Source organism: Oryx dammah, unplaced genomic scaffold (genome assembly GCF_014754425.2).
Source record: "Oryx dammah isolate SB20612 unplaced genomic scaffold, SCBI_Odam_1.1 HiC_scaffold_3, whole genome shotgun sequence".
Lineage (NCBI taxonomy): Eukaryota > Metazoa > Chordata > Mammalia > Artiodactyla > Bovidae > Oryx > Oryx dammah.
This window is the reverse complement of record NW_024070187.1, coordinates 21,330,100-21,349,892: the sequence shown is the minus strand read 5'-3', so window position 1 is coordinate 21,349,892 and position 19,793 is coordinate 21,330,100. Positions and strand designations below refer to the sequence as shown.

The 19,793-nt window shown below is 36.6% G+C and overlaps 1 protein-coding gene across 5 annotated transcripts in view; it reads right to left on the bottom strand.

The window, feature by feature from the left end:
* The window catches only part of CENPE (centromere protein E), a 76,273-nt gene that overhangs the window by 10,445 nt on the left and 46,035 nt on the right, over positions 1–19,793 (bottom strand). For 3 of the 5 annotated variants that reach the window (XM_040237746.1, XM_040237749.1, XM_040237748.1), the window contains 13 exons: positions 19,499–19,780; positions 18,964–19,251; positions 17,807–17,965; positions 17,344–17,625; positions 16,138–16,296; positions 14,883–15,173; positions 14,109–14,267; positions 11,381–11,485; positions 9,235–9,453; positions 7,056–7,253; positions 6,199–6,402; positions 3,764–3,979; positions 441–626 (listed from right to left, as the gene is read on the bottom strand). In XM_040237746.1, the coding sequence (XP_040093680.1) occupies positions 441–626; positions 3,764–3,979; positions 6,199–6,402; positions 7,056–7,253; positions 9,235–9,453; positions 11,381–11,485; positions 14,109–14,267; positions 14,883–15,173; positions 16,138–16,296; positions 17,344–17,625; positions 17,807–17,965; positions 18,964–19,251; positions 19,499–19,780 (2,748 nt within the window). Of the gene's footprint in view, positions 1–440; positions 627–3,763; positions 3,980–6,198; positions 6,403–7,055; positions 7,254–9,234; positions 9,454–11,380; positions 11,486–13,418; positions 13,710–14,108; positions 14,268–14,882; positions 15,174–16,137; positions 16,297–17,343; positions 17,626–17,806; positions 17,966–18,963; positions 19,252–19,498; positions 19,781–19,793 lie in introns of all 5 variants that reach the window. The other 2 variants (XM_040237751.1, XM_040237747.1) reach the window with 2 other exon arrangements.

Below are 19,793 nucleotides of genomic sequence, written 5' to 3'. Positions count from 1 at the left end.
CTACTGTTCTTCAAAAAACAGGTCAGAGTCAGCTGACAGGCTAGCAGGTGGGGCTCAACAACAAGGGATTGAGTGGAAGAAAAGAGAATTTTAAAATGTACTTATCTAATAAAGAGTATTATTTGGATCTGAAGCTTTTTAGGAAAAATAAAAAAATATACTTTAAACTGTAAAGAATAATATTTATATGTCTCTTAAAAACGATTTTTTTAGGAAGACAAAAATAATTTTGGATGAAAATAACTCCTACATTTCATTTCTAAGTTGTCACTTGCTTTTTAAAAGTTTTGAGTCCTGAACTTCAGATATGCATAGATAATACAAAGTTGAAGTAAAAGCTGAGTCCCAAATCATCTGCCAAATTCAATAGTAAATGAAAACAAACAAAAAAAAACAACAAACCCCACTCTTATATTTGTAAAATGAGATTGTTAAATTACCTGAAGTACTTGGATCATTTCTTTTGTTTTTTCAAGGCATTCATTTGATTCATTAACTTGCCGTTGAAGTTTTGTTATTACATCATTAGTCATCTCAAGTTCTTTCTGCATCTTCATAATCTTGCCCTCCTTTTGCATAGCACTTTCTTTAGCTTCACGGAGTGATGTTTCCAGCGCTTGAATTTTCTATTAGAAAAAGTACACGTTTAACGTCTGCCATAAAGACAGTCACAGAATATAAGACAAAGATAGTCATATGCAGGTATTCATTTTCACAGATCGCATTAACAGAGGATAAAAGAGAAGAAGAAGCCAAATGCCAATTTACACATGTATTTTTTTTAAATTTATAAGCTCATGCTTTTTGAGTTAAAAAATACCCAGATTTTACATTATAAGGTTTTGTGTTTATTTACTAGTCAGCATGGTACTAAGCATTTTAAATAGGCACCTACATTTTAAATGAACACAACTTAAGAGTTGATAATTAGCTCTTTAATATATCTTTTCCTTTATTTTTATTATCTAGTTTTGGACTTGAAAAATAAAAGCATATGGAACAATTGACGAAGGGTAGCTTTCCCCACCTCAGTAGCCCAGCTGACCCTAAGGTAACGACTTGACTCCTCCAGGTGTAATCTTCCAGAAGTTTTCTATGTGTATCTAAGCATACGTGAATACTCAATTCATAAAAACAGTCACACACACAGTAGGAACATACTAAACAAATAGTCCTGCATTTAAAAAAAAAACACAAAAAACTTGACAATATTTTTTCCAGATCTTTCCAATTGTTGTTGTTCAGTAGCTAAGTCATGGTTGATTCTTTGCAACCCCGTGTGTGTAGCCAGCTAGACTCCTCTGTCCACGGAATTCACTCCATGACAAGAATACTGGAGTGGGTTCCCATTCCTTTCTCCAGGAATTTGCTCAGATTAATGTCCACTGAATACCAGACCACCTGACCTGCTTCTTGAGAAACCTGTATGCAGGTCAGGAAGCAACAGTTAGAACTGGACATGGAACAACAAACTGCTTCCAAACAGGAAAAGGAGTGCGTCAAGGCTGTATATTGTCATCCTGCTTATTTAACTTCTATGCAGAGTACATCACGAGAAACGCTGGGCTGGAGGAAGCACAAGCTGGAATCAAGATTGCCAGGAGAAATATCAATCACCTCAGATATGCAGATGACACCACCCTTATGGCAGAAAGTGAAGAGGAACTAAAAAGCCTCTTGATGAAAGTGAAAGAGGAGAGTGAAAAAGTTTGCTTAAAGCTCAACATTCAGAAAACGAAGATCATGGCATCTGGTCCCATCACTTCACGGGAAATAGATGGGGAAGCAGTGGAAACAGTGTCAGACTTTATTTTGGGGGGCTCCAAAATCACTGCAGATGGTGACTGCAGCCATGAAATTAAAAGACGCTTACTCCTAGGAAGGAAAGTTATGACCAACTTAGACAGCATATTGAAAAGCAGAGACATTACTTTGCCAACAAAGGTCTGTCTAGCCAAGGCTATGGTTATTCCAGTGGTCATGTATGGATGTGAGGGTTGGACTGTGAAGAAAGCTGAGTGCTGAAGAATTGATGCTTTTGAACTGTGGTGTTGGAGAAGCCTCTTGAGAGTCCCTTGAACTACAAGGAGATCCAACCAGTCCATTCTGAAGGAGATCAGCCCTGGGATTTCTTTGGAAGGAATGATGCTAAAGCTGAAACTCCAGTACTTTGGCCACCTCATGCGAAGAGTTGACTCACTGGAAAAGACTCTGATGCTTGGAGGGATTGGGGGCAGGAGAAGGGGACGTCAGAGGATGAGATGGCTGGATGGCATCACCGATTCGATGGACATGAGTTTGAGTGAACTCCGGGAGTTGGTGATGGACAGGGAGGCCTGGCGTGCTGCGATTCATGGGGTCGCAAAGAGTTGGACACGACTGAGCGACTGAACTGAATGTCCATTGAGTCAGTGATGCTCTCTATGTAGATCTCTCATATTTGTTTTCATGGATACATACACCCTGTTTCATGGAAATCATCCACTAATGAACATTTAGGTGATTTCTAGTTTTTTTCCCAGGTACCCAAAATACTGGAATTTAAATATCTGAATTTGTTCATATTTATAAGATTATTCACATACATATACATGCAGTTTTTCTCAGAAAATACATTTCTTTTTGGCCTACCCAGAATTTATTTTTGTTTGAGTGAGGTGGAAATCCAGATATTTTTCTCCTAGATGTCAAGCTGGTTGTTCTGAATCAAATATTAAGTAAATCGTTTTTTCCTCACTGAGTTGATTGTTAACCATCATGATATACAAATTCTCAAACTTTCCTGAGTGTAAGGAATTTTATTCTGTTCCAATGCTCTATTTACTTATTTCTATGTCATTACCAAACTATTTTACTTATCTATTCCTATATTATTACCAAACTATTCTAATTTGGTATCATTTCCAAACTAATAGCATATGATTTTTATTTGATAAGGCATGTCCTGGCTCACTGCTTCTTCATCTTACTGCTTTGTTAGATGGGATTCAAATTTCTGCCAGCTGACTGAGGTCTGTAGTAATCAATACATCAATCTACTGTATACTAGTGACCTTCTGGTTTCTGCTGATATTTATTAAACTAGTGGCTGTTGTTTTATTATGAGTGTTTATTTCAGTAAAAATGATCAATTATAATTTACTCTTGGGCTCCCCACTAAGTCATTTTGTGTGATAATAAAATAAAATACCATGTTTGCTTTACAGAGTCCAAGTAAGGGTAAAGTAATTTAATTATTCAAGTAACATACTGATTCTTCTGCACAGGTTAATCTGCTTACAAAATCTATTTTCAGCCTCTTCCATTTTTGATTATAACATTAACCAATATGAAAAACATTGATGATAATTAGAGAAACTCTAAATTGCTTTTTCCCCCAAACTAGTTTTATATAAAGACACAGATTATAGTTTAATAGAAAGTCACATGATTTAGGAAGCTTACACTGTACGGTAATAATACTTTAAGTGGTGTATGCATCTAGTAATCAAATTAAGCTATGAGTTACTTCTGCTTCATAATCCAAAGGGAAGATCTTATATAACACCTAGCTGTTTAATTAGCTAAATGATAGCCACAATAGAACTCTTATTTAAAAAAACAAGCCCATCACACGTATGCAAAGATACTCCATGTTCTCTAACACATTCAATACTATAATTTTGCTCTGAAATGCTATGTAAGACATGTTATATATAAATGTCATATAAGATGTTAAGACTTTGATGAAACTGCAAATTGAAAAACTTAAGAAAGTACACACCTCTGTGACTTGCTGTGTAGCTCTTGTTGTGACATGAAGATTCCTGTCTTGTGTAGTAGGATTAACAAGAGCACCAGAGGTCAGGGAGAGCTTCAAAGTTTGGTAGTTTTTAAATAGTTTTTGATTGTTTTCTTTCACTGATTTCAGATCTTGTTCCCATTCTTTGGCTATAGTAGCATTTCTTTCTTCAAACTCTGTTAATTCATTCATTATAGCCTATTGGATTGTAAAAACACCATTATAGCCCTCAAATGAAATGAATTACATTAAAAAAAAAAAAAGGAAAACATTATGAAAATACTAGAGTTGTAGGACAAGGCATATGCTGACACCTGTTATTCAGCACACTCCAGAACAGAACTTTAAAAGAATGTGAACATCCTTTGTGGTTCAAATCAGTTCCTGAAATTTCAAATGACGTTGGATGTTGGTGATGAGAATAAAACAGTAAGGGCTGAAGAGCACCTGTACTGCTTTGCAAGATGATAATCTCACTGTATTGGATCCCAACTAACATACGAAGAAGAAGCTGAAGAATTATGCAGGTTAAAGTTATTATGCACGTTATGACATATACCACATTATACATAAACATTAACTGACATCTAATAGCAGGACATACCCAGTAAACTTAACAACAAGCTATTTTCATTCTAAACCTCAGTGCTCATAGGGAAAATCATTCACTGACTTTTCATAATTAATCTGAAAACCCTGTATTTCTGTGCAGGGAATAATGATCAATCAATATCTTCTTTTTACATCAAAGCTTAACTAGCTCTGAAATTACTCACATCATCCTTTTACTTCCGAACTTCTAACGATGTACTTTTTGCTGTCATCATGGATGTCTTATTGGTCTTACCTATAAATTTCTTGGTGGCTTTATGGCCAATGTGTCAGAGTTGGGTTCTAACTTAGCTGTGTTCTTGCCAGCATCCTGGATGCTCCATGGCTCTCAACTAGGACCTCACACTACATAGAATTACCAGCTGCTTCTTTCAGGGTGCTGGAAGAAGCCACATATCTATGCTGGTCCTCATTGCAAGAGTCCCACTTTCTGTTTTCATTGAAGTGTAACTGATTTACAATGCTGTGTTAGTTTCAGGTGTAGAGAAAAATGATTCAGTTATACATACATACCTGTCTTCCTTTTTCTTCAGATCCTTTTCCCTTACAAGTTATTACAAACTACTGAGTACAGTTCCCTCTGCAGAACAGTAGGAACTTGCTGGAGCAATTCCTACTTTTTGATCACAACTGGGCCTTCAACATTACAAGAACAACACTTAATTATGTGGAGATTACCTTATCCAAACACTGGCTATGCGTTTCTCCATTGACTGTGAACTATTTTTTTTTTTTTTTTGAAACAACTCATTTACTATTTTGCCAGCCTGGACTATTTAACAAATGGATGAACAATCCAGTCACAGGCAATTATTTTTTTTAGGAACATTATCTATATTTCAATATGATTAAAGTATTGTTTCCAGATGAAGTTAAAGTCTTTGTTTGGAAATAACTACCCAAACATAGAGATATAACACTAATACTAAATGCTGTAATATTAATCCAGGTCCCTCTGCTCCAGTTACTTATGGTGGTTTAGTCACTAAGTTGTGTCCGACTCTTGTGACCCCACGGCCTGTAGCCCACCCACTCCTCTCTCCATGGGATTTCCCAAGCAAGAATACTGGAGTGGATTGCCTTTTCCACCGATTTCCTTCTCCACTGGTTGGTTACATGCAGTAACAAGCCATTTTCTCATTACTGCATATTTTTCTAGGTATACGAGATAGGGATTACTTCAGAAAGTAGAATGAATATTCTGATCAGTAAAAGGTGAAACAATAAACTGTGTGAAAGCGATGTTGATTCTTATGAGTCTGTTCCCTAGGGCTGGTCTGGAACGATGATCACAAACCACAGTGTGAACATCAAAGCTGAAGGATCCAGGCGTGCGAGAGGGACACTGCTGAGATGAAAAGCATGTGCGGCCTTACTAATGAAGCAGCTGACTAGCTGTCCAGGGGTTTCCTCTAGCTGTTGCCTGTAGCCCTGAAACAGGCTCTGGGCTCACATTGTTGGGGGCTGCTTGGAAAAAAGGCTCAGTTCCTACAGAAGCAGCCCAAAGTGAGAAGAAAAAGAGGAAAATGGCAAGAGGATTTTTTGTGTAAAAAATTGATTGCTACACAGCAAGATTTTATCTTCTTTACAAGTATAAATATATCTTTAATTATCCTAAGGAAGCATAATACATTAGAGGCAGACGATGTTTTACAGTCAACTTTTTTCACAAAGCATACGCAAGTAAATTTTAAGAAAATACTTAAAATTAAGTTATTCTTAGATTTTTTTAAACAAATGAGGTAGAAAAATTAAAGCAGTCAACAAGAAGAAGAATGAGGTCGCACAAGAAAATGACTACTTACCGTTATTTTCTCATGATACAAGTTGTTCACTTGGCAAATACTATCATTTTCTTCCTGGATGACATTTTTAAGCTTTTCTATATCAAAATGAGCATTCAACCACTCTTCCAAAAACCGAGTCATTTCTTTTCTATTACTTAGTACTTGCTGAAATTCAGTCTTTATGCTATGGAAATCACTTTCTGAAAAATCCTTAAGAATTTCCTGTGAAAAATAAGCATTGAATCACCTGAACATTAGAAAAGTTTTAATCTAAATATCATAAAAAGGGAAAAACACCTTACTGAACTTTATTCTTAATATTTTAAAGTAAATATAATTTTAATTTAAAACTTTAGTTATTGATAATAAAATTTTGGCAGTCAACCTATGTAACAAAGGCAAGTCTACAAATCCTGCTCAAATTAAAGCCCCTCAAAACTATACATCTATGACTAATTATCACAATATATGAACTGTCTCTGGATGTTGCTTTCTGTGCATATAACAGGCTGCACATGGTATTGGAAATTGGACACTGGCCTCATACTGCTGAGTAAGACACTCCATGTGGAGTTGTAATGAAAATGTTTCTGACTCCCAGTCACAGATCTAGGAAGTTTCAGAAGGCATTTGGAAACTTATTCTGAGGTTCCATGGATTCCCACTTGATGATATTACATCTATTTTCTGTATCTTTGGGGTTCTGAAAGGACGCTACACTATTATCTGGCACTCTTCACACCTCACCAGCTGTCACTCTGCAACTGATTTTTAATTTTTTGGTAAGTAAAAATGACTCTAAATATATGCAAAGGTACTTTTCGACTTGATAAAAGGCTTGACATCTAGTTAAACCCAGTTTAAACAAATTATACTTCGATATGTAGATCCATGCTCTGGTTCAATTTGAGGTCCCTTGATTCTCCAGGTGGTACATCATAATCTTGTTGAAAGTGCTGTAGTTCCATTAGCAGTTCATTTTGCTTTTCCACTTCATCAATAAAAGCCATTTCAAATTTATTGATGGATTCATGTTGTTCTTCCTTTGTCCTTGCAACATAGCTTAGCACATACTTGCAGAGAAACATAAAACAAATTGGGAAATGAAACTTGTACCATGTTTAGAAGAAGTTTTAAACCCCTGAGACTAGGAGACAGGATGGCATCCCTTGTTTATCTATGTTCCCTGGTTAAGTGAGGAATGAGGAAAGAGCCACTCTATTCTCAATTTTCTCTTCTCAGCAACTTGGGAGGATAACTCTCAGGCCTCTCTCTAGTTCTATATTTCTGACTTCCTCCTGCAATACACTTCATAGATGTCCTACAATCACCTCAATTTCAACAGGCTTAAAATGTGCATGATTCCTTTCCCTAGAAACCCATCTATGTCTATTATCCTCTTTTTGGTTAATTATATCATTAACCACCCAGGTTTCCCAGCTAGATATCTGAGATTATTTTCAACATCTTCTGCCTACCTTGACCAGGTAACAAAAATGGGTATGACATGTCTCAAGATTTACTTGTCAAGTGTATTTAGATGTCTGGCTTTAAGGTGATAATAATTTGAATACCATATGCTGCGTGGATCTCTTTAGTAAGACCTGGATATCTGATTGCCAGGGTTTGTGGAAGAGTATCAGGGCCTGCAGGGCAATTTACCAAACAGGAAGGCCAGATACCAGTTCCCTACTTCCCCTAACTTCCATCATCCCTTAATCTCTTGTAATTTGGCCTCTTCCTTGATCACTCAACTAAAACCAGTCTGAAAGAGGTCACCAGTGAGCTCTATTATCAACAAATTGGGGGGATCTCTTCAGTCCTTATGCCGGCTAACACATCTGCCCTCTTGACCACTTCGTCTTTGGCAGACTCTGTCTCTGACTTCAGTGACAGCATTTGTGCTTGGTTCTCTTCCGCCACTTTGACTTTTTCTAACCTTGAACCCATGAGCTGCTCTTTTCTGCTACTGTCTCTTGAAGAATTATCCCTTCTGAAGTGCTTATTGTATCTCCAACCTGTTATTCCTCTACTATGCTTTCTGGGTGATGTTACTCACAGATGTTGTGCAATGTGTCACCTATACGAATCCCAAATCTTTGTCTTTAGTCCTGACATTTCTCCTGACTAGTCTCAGACTCTCAACTGAATGCTTCGTTGGTCTCTCTTCTTAAACATTCTGTCACAGGTATTTCTACCTCAAAACATCTCAAACTGAACACCTAATCTCTTTCCCCTCTTTATTTGTTAATGGTAACACTGTCTACAAACCTGGCTAAGCCTGAATCTTGACTGTCATTTTAAACTCCTCTCCCTTACCTCGACCATCAGTCACACGGACTACTATCTCACGCTGTCACAGGTGTGTCCCCTCCATCCCAAGAATCCTTCCCTAGTAGCAGTGTCATTGTTACAGCTTATCTGGACCCAGTGCAACTGTTTCTGGCCACAAACTCATTTCTTCTTTGTCTATAGGGAAGTATCTAAAATAATAACCTGATCATGCCATTGCCAGCACCTTAAAATAACTATCCAATGGCTCTGCCTCATCTACAAAATGAACTCCAAGCTTTATCACTTAAGCCAGTCTTATCTTCTCTAACTTTTTATCTGGTATGTCATACAATCTAAATATACTTCTATGACAAGGCTTATTACCTGTTTATATGTCTGCTTCACTCACTATGAGGTTCTTGAGATGCTATTCACATCTGTCTCCTAAATACCTGGACAGTGTCTAGTTCCACAGGCAAAGCTCAGGTTTTGTTGAATCTAGGTCCACAGGCAAAGCTCAGGTTTTGTTGAATAAACAGGTCCTAGGTGCACTGAGGGTCTTGCACACACTGTTCTTAGACCCATCCAATCTTCAATTTAATAGTGAATATGCTAACTCTCAAAAAGTGAAAAGTAAAAGTTTATTGCTAAGCTGTGTCTGACTCTTTGCAACCCCATGGACTGCAGCATGACAGGCCAACTTTCAAGGTAGGACTCAAACACGTTAGTAATAGAAATTTACAGCAGTATTTACAAAGATATTACTTAAAAAGATGGTACCTGAAGTTTCATTACGACTCTATGAAATTCCATGGAACATCTCTGGTTTGCAGTGAGAAGTTTCTGGATTTGTTTGGTTTGTGGATATGGAAGTGAGAGGTTTGCTTTTACTCGAATTGAAAGCTCTTTTTGGGTTTCAATTTCCTTCTTCAAGTCAAGAGACAATCTATTTAAACATTCATAGTGATTATCCATCGCTGAGTATCTCTTAAGAAGCTCCTAAAGAAAATTAGAATTTATTCAATGTACTAATTTATTTGAACAAGAAATAGTCCCAGCCCTAGAGCTGCAACAAAAAGATTTACTACTTCTTGTAGGAGGAAAATAAATTATGATGTTTGTGTTTAAAAATTGAAAGCAAACTTATTATTGATTTTGGATTATAAAAATTACTGTGGAAATTAAAAAAAATTAAACAAATATAACAAAGAAAATCAGAAACAATCATTGTTATCATTTGATGAATTTTCTTTTGGTCTTTTGAACATCCATGATTTGAAGGAGCATTTGTTTATATAAAGTCTGAAGGGAAATCTGAGTGAATTCAATCCAGTATGTATTGTAGCTCAAGTCTGAATGCTGTTTTATATTTACAGTGGGCAGTATGAGTGAGCAGATACGTGACCAAGAATCAAACTAATTACTTGTCAAATTGGTGGAGCTTCTTCACACATTTCTATTATTTGCCTAGAGTCTAAGTTTTCTAACCCTTTATCAGAGTTTGAGTTTAGATTCCAGCTCTGCCACTCGCTAACTGGGGAAACACTGAGCCATTTTCACCACTATAAAATGAGGTTACAATAACTGCCATAGAGTTTTCTAGGGGATCAAATATTAAATGATACCTGAATATATGCAATCTACAAAATATATAGATATTATTTTAAAGGAAATAATAAAAATTATATTTGTAAAAATGCTTCTATGCCCAAGTTTTACACTTTGTCAGACTTGATTTCAAATCCTTATGCTACTAATTTATTAGTTATGTGAACTTGGGCAGCCACTAAACTTCCTCTGAGCCTCAGTTTGTTTATAAATGAAACAATAAAACCTATCTCATGAGGTAAGTACAGTGCCTGCATATGGAAGACAGTGAGTCTGGGCCCACAAATACAAATGATGAAAGTCCAGGCAGCTGAACCCTCAGTGAGAGTACAGGCGGAGGAACATCAAGTTGCTAATCATGTAATAAATAACATGTTTAGTTTAGGGTGTTAAATTATGGAAGGGGCAGTTGACTACAACGAATTCTTTTTTTAATAATTTAAGGAAAAGCTGGATAGATGTTCATTAATCTGTGGCTGTTGCAGGGGGGATGCTGCCTTTAGTCTTAGAATGAATCATATTATGGCATGGAGCAGCGCTGTATGTCATTCATTTGTACTTTTAAAAAAGGCATTCTCAATGCTGATTTCTGTTGGGAACTGTGCTAAGTGATATAGCCATAAGCAACACAAACAGTTTTTAGGGACTGCATTTTAACAGGGGCGACGATAATCCTGTTGGCTTTACCCTTAGTATATATTCAGAATCCAAACACTTTCTCACCACTTCCACTGCTACCTCTTCGGGCTGAGCCACTATCACCTTTGCCTGGATTACTGGAATTAGTCTTTCAATTGTCCTCCTGCTTCCACTCATTTTCAACCTAACAGAGCCATTTCTTTAAAATCTAAGTCAGATCAATGTCTCTCTCAAGAGATCTCCATCTTAATCAGAGTAAGCCTGCAGTCCGCTTAAAGCCCCACAGTCTGCCTCTTCCTCATTAACTCCAGACCTCACCGCTAACTGGCTGTCCTCCTTCCTGAAGACCCTGGAACCCACCAAGCAAGCCTGTCTCAGAAGCTTCGTACCTGCTGTTCCCTCCGCTTACACTGCTCTTTCCCTGGACACAGGCCTGTGTGGCTTGATCCTTTACCTCTTTCAGGTATTTGCTCAAATACCACCTTTCCAGTGAAGCCTTATGATCACAAACTCCTCTGTTTTGTGTTTGTGTGGTGTATGCGTGTATCTATGTATACATATATGTACTAGTGCTAGATTATAAAGTTTAGAAAAGTATTGAGCATTATCTATTTAATCCACGTTAGACCTCTTGAAGCGTACAAATATTCATTTGTAACTTTAACAGGAGAACACTTACTTTTATCCTAAAGCACTTTTCTCTCAGGCTTCCTATCAGGTGTTGGTTTCCATCACATAGTAACCTTTTTTCATATTTTACCTCTTTGTGGTTCTGTTGATCCTGCTTTGATAGAAAAGATCAGCAAGACTTCAGCTGTAACTATATTCACATATGTCTAATCATATACTTTGATTACATTTTTATCTTTTCAATAATAGAATTAAATATAACACATCTAACTTAAAGTAGTCTTAAAAATGCTCAGAAAATAAATAACAGTAAGTCTTAAGTGAGTGACCTTAAGTCACTGGAAAAAGTGGCAAAACCACATAATTTTGGAAGATAGGATCTGTTCCTTTACTACTTATAGTTGAAAACTGGATTTTAGATATATTTCTGCTTCCTACTCTTCCAAATTTCTGCCTTAGAATCACTGCTGCCAACTCGATATGCAAGCAAAACCAAGTATATTACTTATAGTATTCTAAGTCCTGCTGATATATTCTTTCCAGAACCTTGGAACAGAAAATTCATACCCAGTTTATATTTTGTATTTCTGATTAAAAGTGCAAAATAAAATATTGTTCAATAAATATTTGTTGAATGAATTTAGTCTCTTTATAAATTTAGTTAGGGCCCACTAAAGATGATTTCCAAGTGTCTGATATTTCTATTGAGATTACAAATGATATTACTTTCCACTATTTCTTTACTAGAAGATAATGATGAACATGAAAATGAAATATGAGAATTTAAAAGATTTTTTACAGATTTTATACAATTTCTCATTCATCTGAATTTTATAGAGTGACTCAGTTAGGTTCTTTAGCATATGTGAAGTGAATTCACTCAGTCGTGTCCAACTCTTTGAGACCCCGTGGACTGTAGCCTACCAGGCTTCTCCGTCCATGGGATTCTCCAGGCAAGAATACTGGAGTGGGTTACCATTTTCTTCTCCAGGGGATTTTTCCGACCCAGGGATTGAACCCGGGTCTCTCCCACATTGGAGGCAGATGCTTTAACCTTTAACCTCTTGTATAAATACATATTACAAGAACTTCCTTATTTATACTTGTCTTTTTTCCTTCAAAACTCACTAACAAGAGCCTATGTTTAAAACTCTACCAGGCAGAAACACAGAAATGAGATATTTAATCTTTTATAAATCCTTCAAATATTTAATCTTTTATAATCCTTCAAATATTTCTCCACTGAGAATAATGCGATTTCTTGGCTTAGAAATCCTTTAAAAAACTACAGTGAAGGAAATAGCCTGCTTTAATATTTTTTTGTTTCTTTAAAACTAGATAATTGAAAAGTATTTTCTGAAAAACAAAAACACTAATTTGAAAAGATACATGTACCCCAATGTTCATAGTAGAACTATTTACAATAGCCAAGAGGCCATACACAATGGAATATTACTCAGCTATAAAAAAGGAACTACAATTTGCCATTTGCAAAAGACATGGATGGACTTGGAAGGTATTATGCTAAGTAAAATAAGCCTGATAAAGACAAATATTGTTATGATATCACTTACATGTGGAATCTAAAAAATATAACAAACTAATGAATTTAACAAAAAAGAAGCAAACTCATAAATACAGAGAACAAACTAGTGGTTACCAGAGGGGAGACAGAAGGGGAAAGGGACAATACAAGCCTAAGAGATTAAGAAGTACAAACTATCACGTGTAAAATTAGCCACCCAGAAATACTGTGCAGTATGGAGAACAGATAATATTTTGCAGTAACCATAAATGGAGTATAATTTTTAAAAACTGTGGATCACTATACTGTATATTACAACATGTAATATTGTATATCTACTATACTTCTATTTTAAAAAGTTCTTAATGACAAAAAAAGTGGTATTTTCTGAATAATATTTTGGCTTCTTTTTAAAACTGCATTTTCTATTTGTGTGAAACTATAAGTTTCCTTCATTATCCTTTACTGTTTATAGACATAAATACACAACAAAATACTGTCACTCTCTCCAAAACAAGCTTGATTCTCATAGTTACTAGATAGGGAATGATTCTGAACTCACTCTAGCTATCAGGTCTCTTAATTTTTCTCTGCTTTGGTCCCTTTCCATTTTGAGAGACTCTTTTATCTGTCTCAGCTCATCTCTTTCTTTAGCTACAATTCTTATTTCTTCAAGGCTTTCATAAAGTTTCTTAGTCAAATGCAAATTATCCATTTCCACACTTTGCATAGATACATTTTGGGCCTCAAACTGCTTCTTCAATTGTTTCATTTCATTCACTTTTTTATGAGTTTTACTGACATCTTCTTTCATTTTAAGAAGTTGAAGCTCTTTTCTCTGAAGTTCTTGTATCTTGACATAATTATAAAACAAGTTAGAATACAAACAGAATTCCTTAGTAAAATAGTGTCTATTTATGGTACACATACGTATATATTTATATTGACATATCTGTATCTATGTTCTTTCTCCTTTAATAAATAATTTTGGACAGTTATTCCCCCAGAGTTAGGGGCTTCCCAGGTGGTGCTAGTGGTAAGGAATGCGCCTGCCAACACAGGAGACATAAGAGACACAGGGTTCAATCCCTGTTTTAGGAAGATCCCCTGGAGAAGGGAATGGCAACCCACTCCAGTGTTCTTGCCTGGGAATCCCGTGGGCAGGCTACAGTCCATGGGGTCGCAAAAAGCTGGACACGACTGAAGTGACTTAGCATGCACATGTTCCCTCAAAGAACAAAACAACACATACCTTTTTCTGTAATTCATCTTTTGATTTATTTAAATCCTTTTGAATATGTGAAATCTGAGACGTCTTTCCTGAAACTCTCTCTCTCAATTTATCAATAGTCTCTTGGTGTTCTTTCAAATGGATATGAGCAATTTTTAGTTGTTCTTGTGTCTCCAGTTCCTTTGTTATCAGAAGAAATTGAGAAATATGAGATAAAGGCACATTACTTTTTCTTAACAATGAACTAGCTAAACCAAATCTTAAAAAATACATATTCATAGTTAGAAATAAGCAACACGCCACTGCCAAATTAGAATAGTTCAGAAGGACATAAAGTCTAAGGCCCTGGCGCTAGCCTCACCCACCCCAGTCCTGTGCCGTGCTCAACTCTGCCACTTATTTTCCACATTTCATACCGTCTGGATATTTCTCTGAATCAGTACCACGCAAACAGTGTCCTCTTCTTATGCTTAGTTTCCCACTATACAGACGAACCCCACTTATCCAGTGCCTTATTGACAGACACTTGGGTTGGTTCTGATTTTGTTCATCACATATGGTGCTGCAGTGAATGCTGTTGTATTTCTGCCCATATATGTGAATATACTGGTAGGATAAATTTCTACAAGTAGAACTGCTATACCAAATGTCTATGTTGATAAATTTTTAAAATGCTATTGTCAAACTGTCTCCCTGAAAGGTTATAACATTTAAATTTTCATGAATAGCATCGATTATTTTCAAACTTCTTAGAATAAAAACAGTTATTTGGCAGGAAGGAGGAGGACAACTCACTCTAGCTGTGCTTCCTTGCAGGTCCGCCTTGAGTAGGTCTCTCTCCCGTCTGAGAGTCTCTTCCAGCCCCCTTAGTTTATCTCTTTCTTTCATTACAGATTTCATTTCTTCAAGGTTTTCATGAAGCTTCTGAGCCAAGTTTAAGTTCTCCATTTCTATTTTGTTCATAGTTAAACTCTGGCACTTAAATTCGTTCTTCAGTTGCTCAATGTCACACATTTTTTTCCTGGTCTCACTAATTTCTTCTTTTAACTTAAAAAGTCGCTGTTCATTTGCTTTCAGTTCTTGGACCTTAAGATAATCATGTTAGGATTAATTGGATCGTTTTTTTAGGGAAGGATTAAGAATAGTTTCTAAACTGACTAAGACAATAGTTATTCCATTTTACTCATTAATGTGCCGTATAATTTCATACAGGATTTAGTGTCTTTTGTGATATAATATACATGACTACATGCAATCTTACATGTATACAGCTTAGCTATACTCAACAAATGCATACAGCTATGTAACTAAAACTCAGATCAAAATATAGAACACTTACTTTACCTGTGTGCTCTTCCTAGAACAAATCACTATTTTGACCTTTTTCATACCAGATCAGTTTGTCTGCTTTTTAAAAAAATTTATTTGTTGTCTTTTAAATATTTTATATTGGAGTAAAACTGATTAACAATGTTCTGACAGTTTCAGGTAGACAGCAAAGGGACTCAGCCACACATAAACATGTATCCATGCTCCCCGAAACTCCCCTCCCATCTAGGCTGCCACGTAACACTGAGCAGAGTTCCCTGTGTTATACAATAAGAACTTGTTGGTTATCCATTTAAAATATAGCAGTGTGCACAAGTCCATCCCAAACTCCCTAACTATCCTTTCCCCTCACTCTTAACCTGTGGTAAACATAAGCTCGTTTGCCTATTTTTAAATTTATGCATCACAATGTAAATATCGATTCTCCTGTTGACAGGTATATGGGTTGCTTTCAGTTCTTTGCAATTATAATTGCAGCTGCTGTGAGCACTCCTGTGTGTCTTTATGTGGAAGAATGCATTCTTTTTCCTTAGGTACATACCCAAGGAGAGAAAATTCTGGGCCACAGCAGGTATAAGGTTCAGGGTTAGTAAAAAACTACCAAGCTGCTTTCTAATGTGGCTAAAGTGTTTTATATCCCTCAAGGATTTTAGGCATTACTTTTTATTCTAGGAATATATCGGATATTTGAACATATAGGCCCCATGACCCCCCTCAATACCTTTTCTTGCAATTTAGCATTTGAATTTTCTAAATCTATTTGCATATTTGATATTTCTTCTGCCTTCTCAGAGACAATCCCTCTGAGTTTATCAATAATTTCCTGGTGCTCCTTCAGATGCAAGTGAGCTATTCTTAGTTCTTCTTGTTTTTCCAGATCCTTAATAGGAAAAAACAAAAACAAAAACAACATAGCTTAGTGTTAACTACTTTCTTTTTAATGAAAGCGATATTTTCTTAGTAAAAATGAAAAATTTCTTATTTCTTCCTCCACATCTTTGAGGTTGTTAGAAAGCTGTAGGTTTGCGCTTCCCCTGGCCTCACCTCCCCACATTGTACTCACATTTTTCAGATGCGAACATGCTATACACGTGCTCTTCTACAATTTGCTTTTCCCCCTAAGGTTTACTTTGGGCTTTCATATTAGAACATTTAAATCTTTTTTGTTTTTTTAGGGGTTGCATGTATACTGTATGTGCACACTCAGTCGCTCAGCTGTGTCCAACTCTTTGTGATCCCATGGACTGTAGCCCACCAGGTCTTCTGTCTATGGGATTTCCCAGGCAAGAATACTGGACTGGGTTGCTATTTCCTCCTCCTGGGGGTCTTCCCAACTCAGGCACTGAACCTGCCTCTCCAGCGTCTCCTGTGCTGGCAGGTGGATTCTTTTACCACTGTGACACCCGGACATGTGCTCAGTCGTGGCCCACTCTCTGTACCCCATGGACTGTAGCCCACCAGAGTTCCCTGTGTTATACAATAAGAACTGTCCACGGGAGTTTTCAGGCAAGAATACTGGAGTGGGTTGCCATTTCCTGCTCCACACCTGGGCATATATTGCATATATTTACCCAGTTTCCTTGTGATGCACATTGAGGTTATTTCCTATCTTTTTTAAAATCACAAATTGCTGTAACGAACAACTTTATGGTATGTATGTTTATATGTTTGTGTTATGAACACACACACACACATATTTACTTTTTCTTTATCTTAACAATTGAGTAAATGTACATGTAGGGTAAATCCCATAAAGAAACTGCTGGTTACAGAATTTAAAATTTTCAAAAATAATACCAAATTACCTGCCTAGAAGGTGGTATCCTGTTAAGTCTCACCAAAAGTACCACTCATTTCAAAGTAGGGTTCACTGATGTAAGGAAAACATCACATTAACTTGCTGGCAAGAGGAGTGAATGTAACTTACTTTAGCTTTTGTTTCTCTGAGGCTTTCCGTGAGTTGATCTCGCTCCATTTTGAGGGTTCCCTCCATTCTTCTTAGGTCATCTCTTTCCTTAGTAACAGATTTTATTTCTTCAACGTTTTCAAGGAGTTTCTGAGCCAACCTTAACTTCTCTGTTTCTGTGCTTTCCAGGATTGAATTCTGAGTCTCTAATTGCTTCTTCAATTGCTCTGTTTGATACATATTTTCCCTGAGATCACTTTGCACCTTAAGAAGTTGATGTTCTTTCTCCTGAAGTTCACTGACCTTGAGATAATCAAACAGTAAGTTAGGATATAGACAGATACAGAGAGAAAGTTAAAAAGTAGTTTCTAAATTGAATAGGAAAATCTCTACTTATTTTCAGCATTTGGCAAACTCATACCTTGTTTCATAACACAAAAGACCTGATTCAAACTCTCAGTTACTTAGATATTATAAAAAATACCTGTGCTTTTAAGGCCATATTTGTGTTTTCTAAATTCATTTGGATATTTGATATTTCATCTGTCTTCCCTGAAACAATTCCTCTGAGTTTATCTATAGTTTCTTGGTGCTCTTTCAGATTCATCTGGGCAGTTCTTAGTTCCTCTTGTCTTTCCAGGTCCTTTATTATTAGAGAAAGAAAAATAATACATTCAGAATAATACAATTCAACGATATGTAGGAAAGGCATAGGGTAAGAAGTAAAAATTCCCCTCCTTCCTTGGGCCTCTCAGTTCTCATCCTCTAAAAGTAACTTCTGGATGTCAATATATTCTAGATACTCTTACTCCTTTTTCCCATCGGAAACTTTTTAATTAGCTCTATCTCATTCTTTACCTATGGGTTGGTATTCCATGGTCTGAATGTGCTGTATTTTTGTTCAACCAGTCTAATGGACAGTGAGGATTTTTCCTATTGGTGAGGGGGGTTGCTTTGTTATTGCAACTTGCTGCAATGAATATCTGTCCATAAACATCTTTGCACAATTATGCTAATGTATGCAGATAAACAGCAATAACTGGATTTTGGGGGTTACTGCAAACAACAGTCTGTATAGTCAAAGCTATGTTTTTTCCAGTAGTCGTGTATGGATATGAGAGTTGGACCATAAAGAAGGCTGAGTGTGGAAGAAATGGTGCTTTTGAACTGTGGTGTTGGAGAAGACTCTTGAGAGTCCCTCAGACAGCAAGGAGATCAAGACTAATCAATCCTAAAGGAAATCAACCCTGAATATTCACTGAAAGGACTGATGCTGAAGCTGAAGCTCCAATACTTTGGCCATGTGATTTGAAGAGCCAACTCACTGGAAAAGACGCTGATGCTGGGAAAGACAGACAGCAGGAGAAGGGAATGATAGAGGATGAGATGGCAGGATGACATTACCAACTCAATGGACATGAGTTTGAACAAGCTCTGGGAGATGGTGAAGGACAGGGAAGCCTGGCATGTTGCACTCCACGGGGTTGCAAGGAGTGGGACTGAACAACCACCACCATATATCCATCCCTCCAGTTTTCCCCAAGGGTTCGACCATTTTTACATCTCCACCAACTCTATCAATCACAGTTCTTTTAGGACACGATTTCACATTTACAAGCTGGGTGAAAGATGGTAACTCACTCTATTTGTTGTTTCTCTCAGGTTTTCCTTGAGCTGGTCTATCTCTACTTTGAGAGTCTCCTCCATGTTCCTAAGGTCATCTCTTTCTTTTGTAACAGATCTTATTTCTGCAATATTTTCATTGAGTCTCTGAGTTAACTTGATGTTCTCCCATTCTATATTTTCTAGAGTTGACTTTTGGGCCTCAAGTTGCTTCTTCAAGTTTTCCATTTCACATATTTTTTCCCAAGTCTCACTGACATCCTTCATCTCAACAAGTTGATGTTCTTTTTCCTGAAGTTCTTGAATCTGTGAAAATTATAAAGCAAGTTAGGACATAGGCAGAAAATATTAGAGGAAAAAGAACTATTTCTAAAATTATGTCAATCATCTCGTTTCTTGGTACTCCTTCAGAATAACGTAAGTAGCTTTTAGTTCTGCTTTGATCTTCTGTTCCTTTATGATTCGAGGAAAATTAATCTAACTTAATAGTGACCATCATTATCACCTTAACACTAGTTTTATAACCAAAAAACATCAAAAGAGGGTAACTTACATCAGCTACAATTTCTTTAGTGTTTTCTTCGAGTTGGTCTGTTTCCTTTTGAAGGGCCTCCTGTATCCTTTCCAGTTCATCTCCTTCCTTAATTATGGTTTTTAATTCTTCTTGACTTGCCTGAAGTTTTTCAGTCAACTTGAGCCTCTCGCTTTCTTTTCTGTGTAGTGATGAGTCTTTGGCTTTGAGATGTTCCTTTAACTCTTCCACTTCACTCATTTTCTCCTGAGTCTCACTGATTTCTTTGATGGTAATAAACTGTTTCTCATAAAGCTCTTGAGTCTAAAAAAGAAAA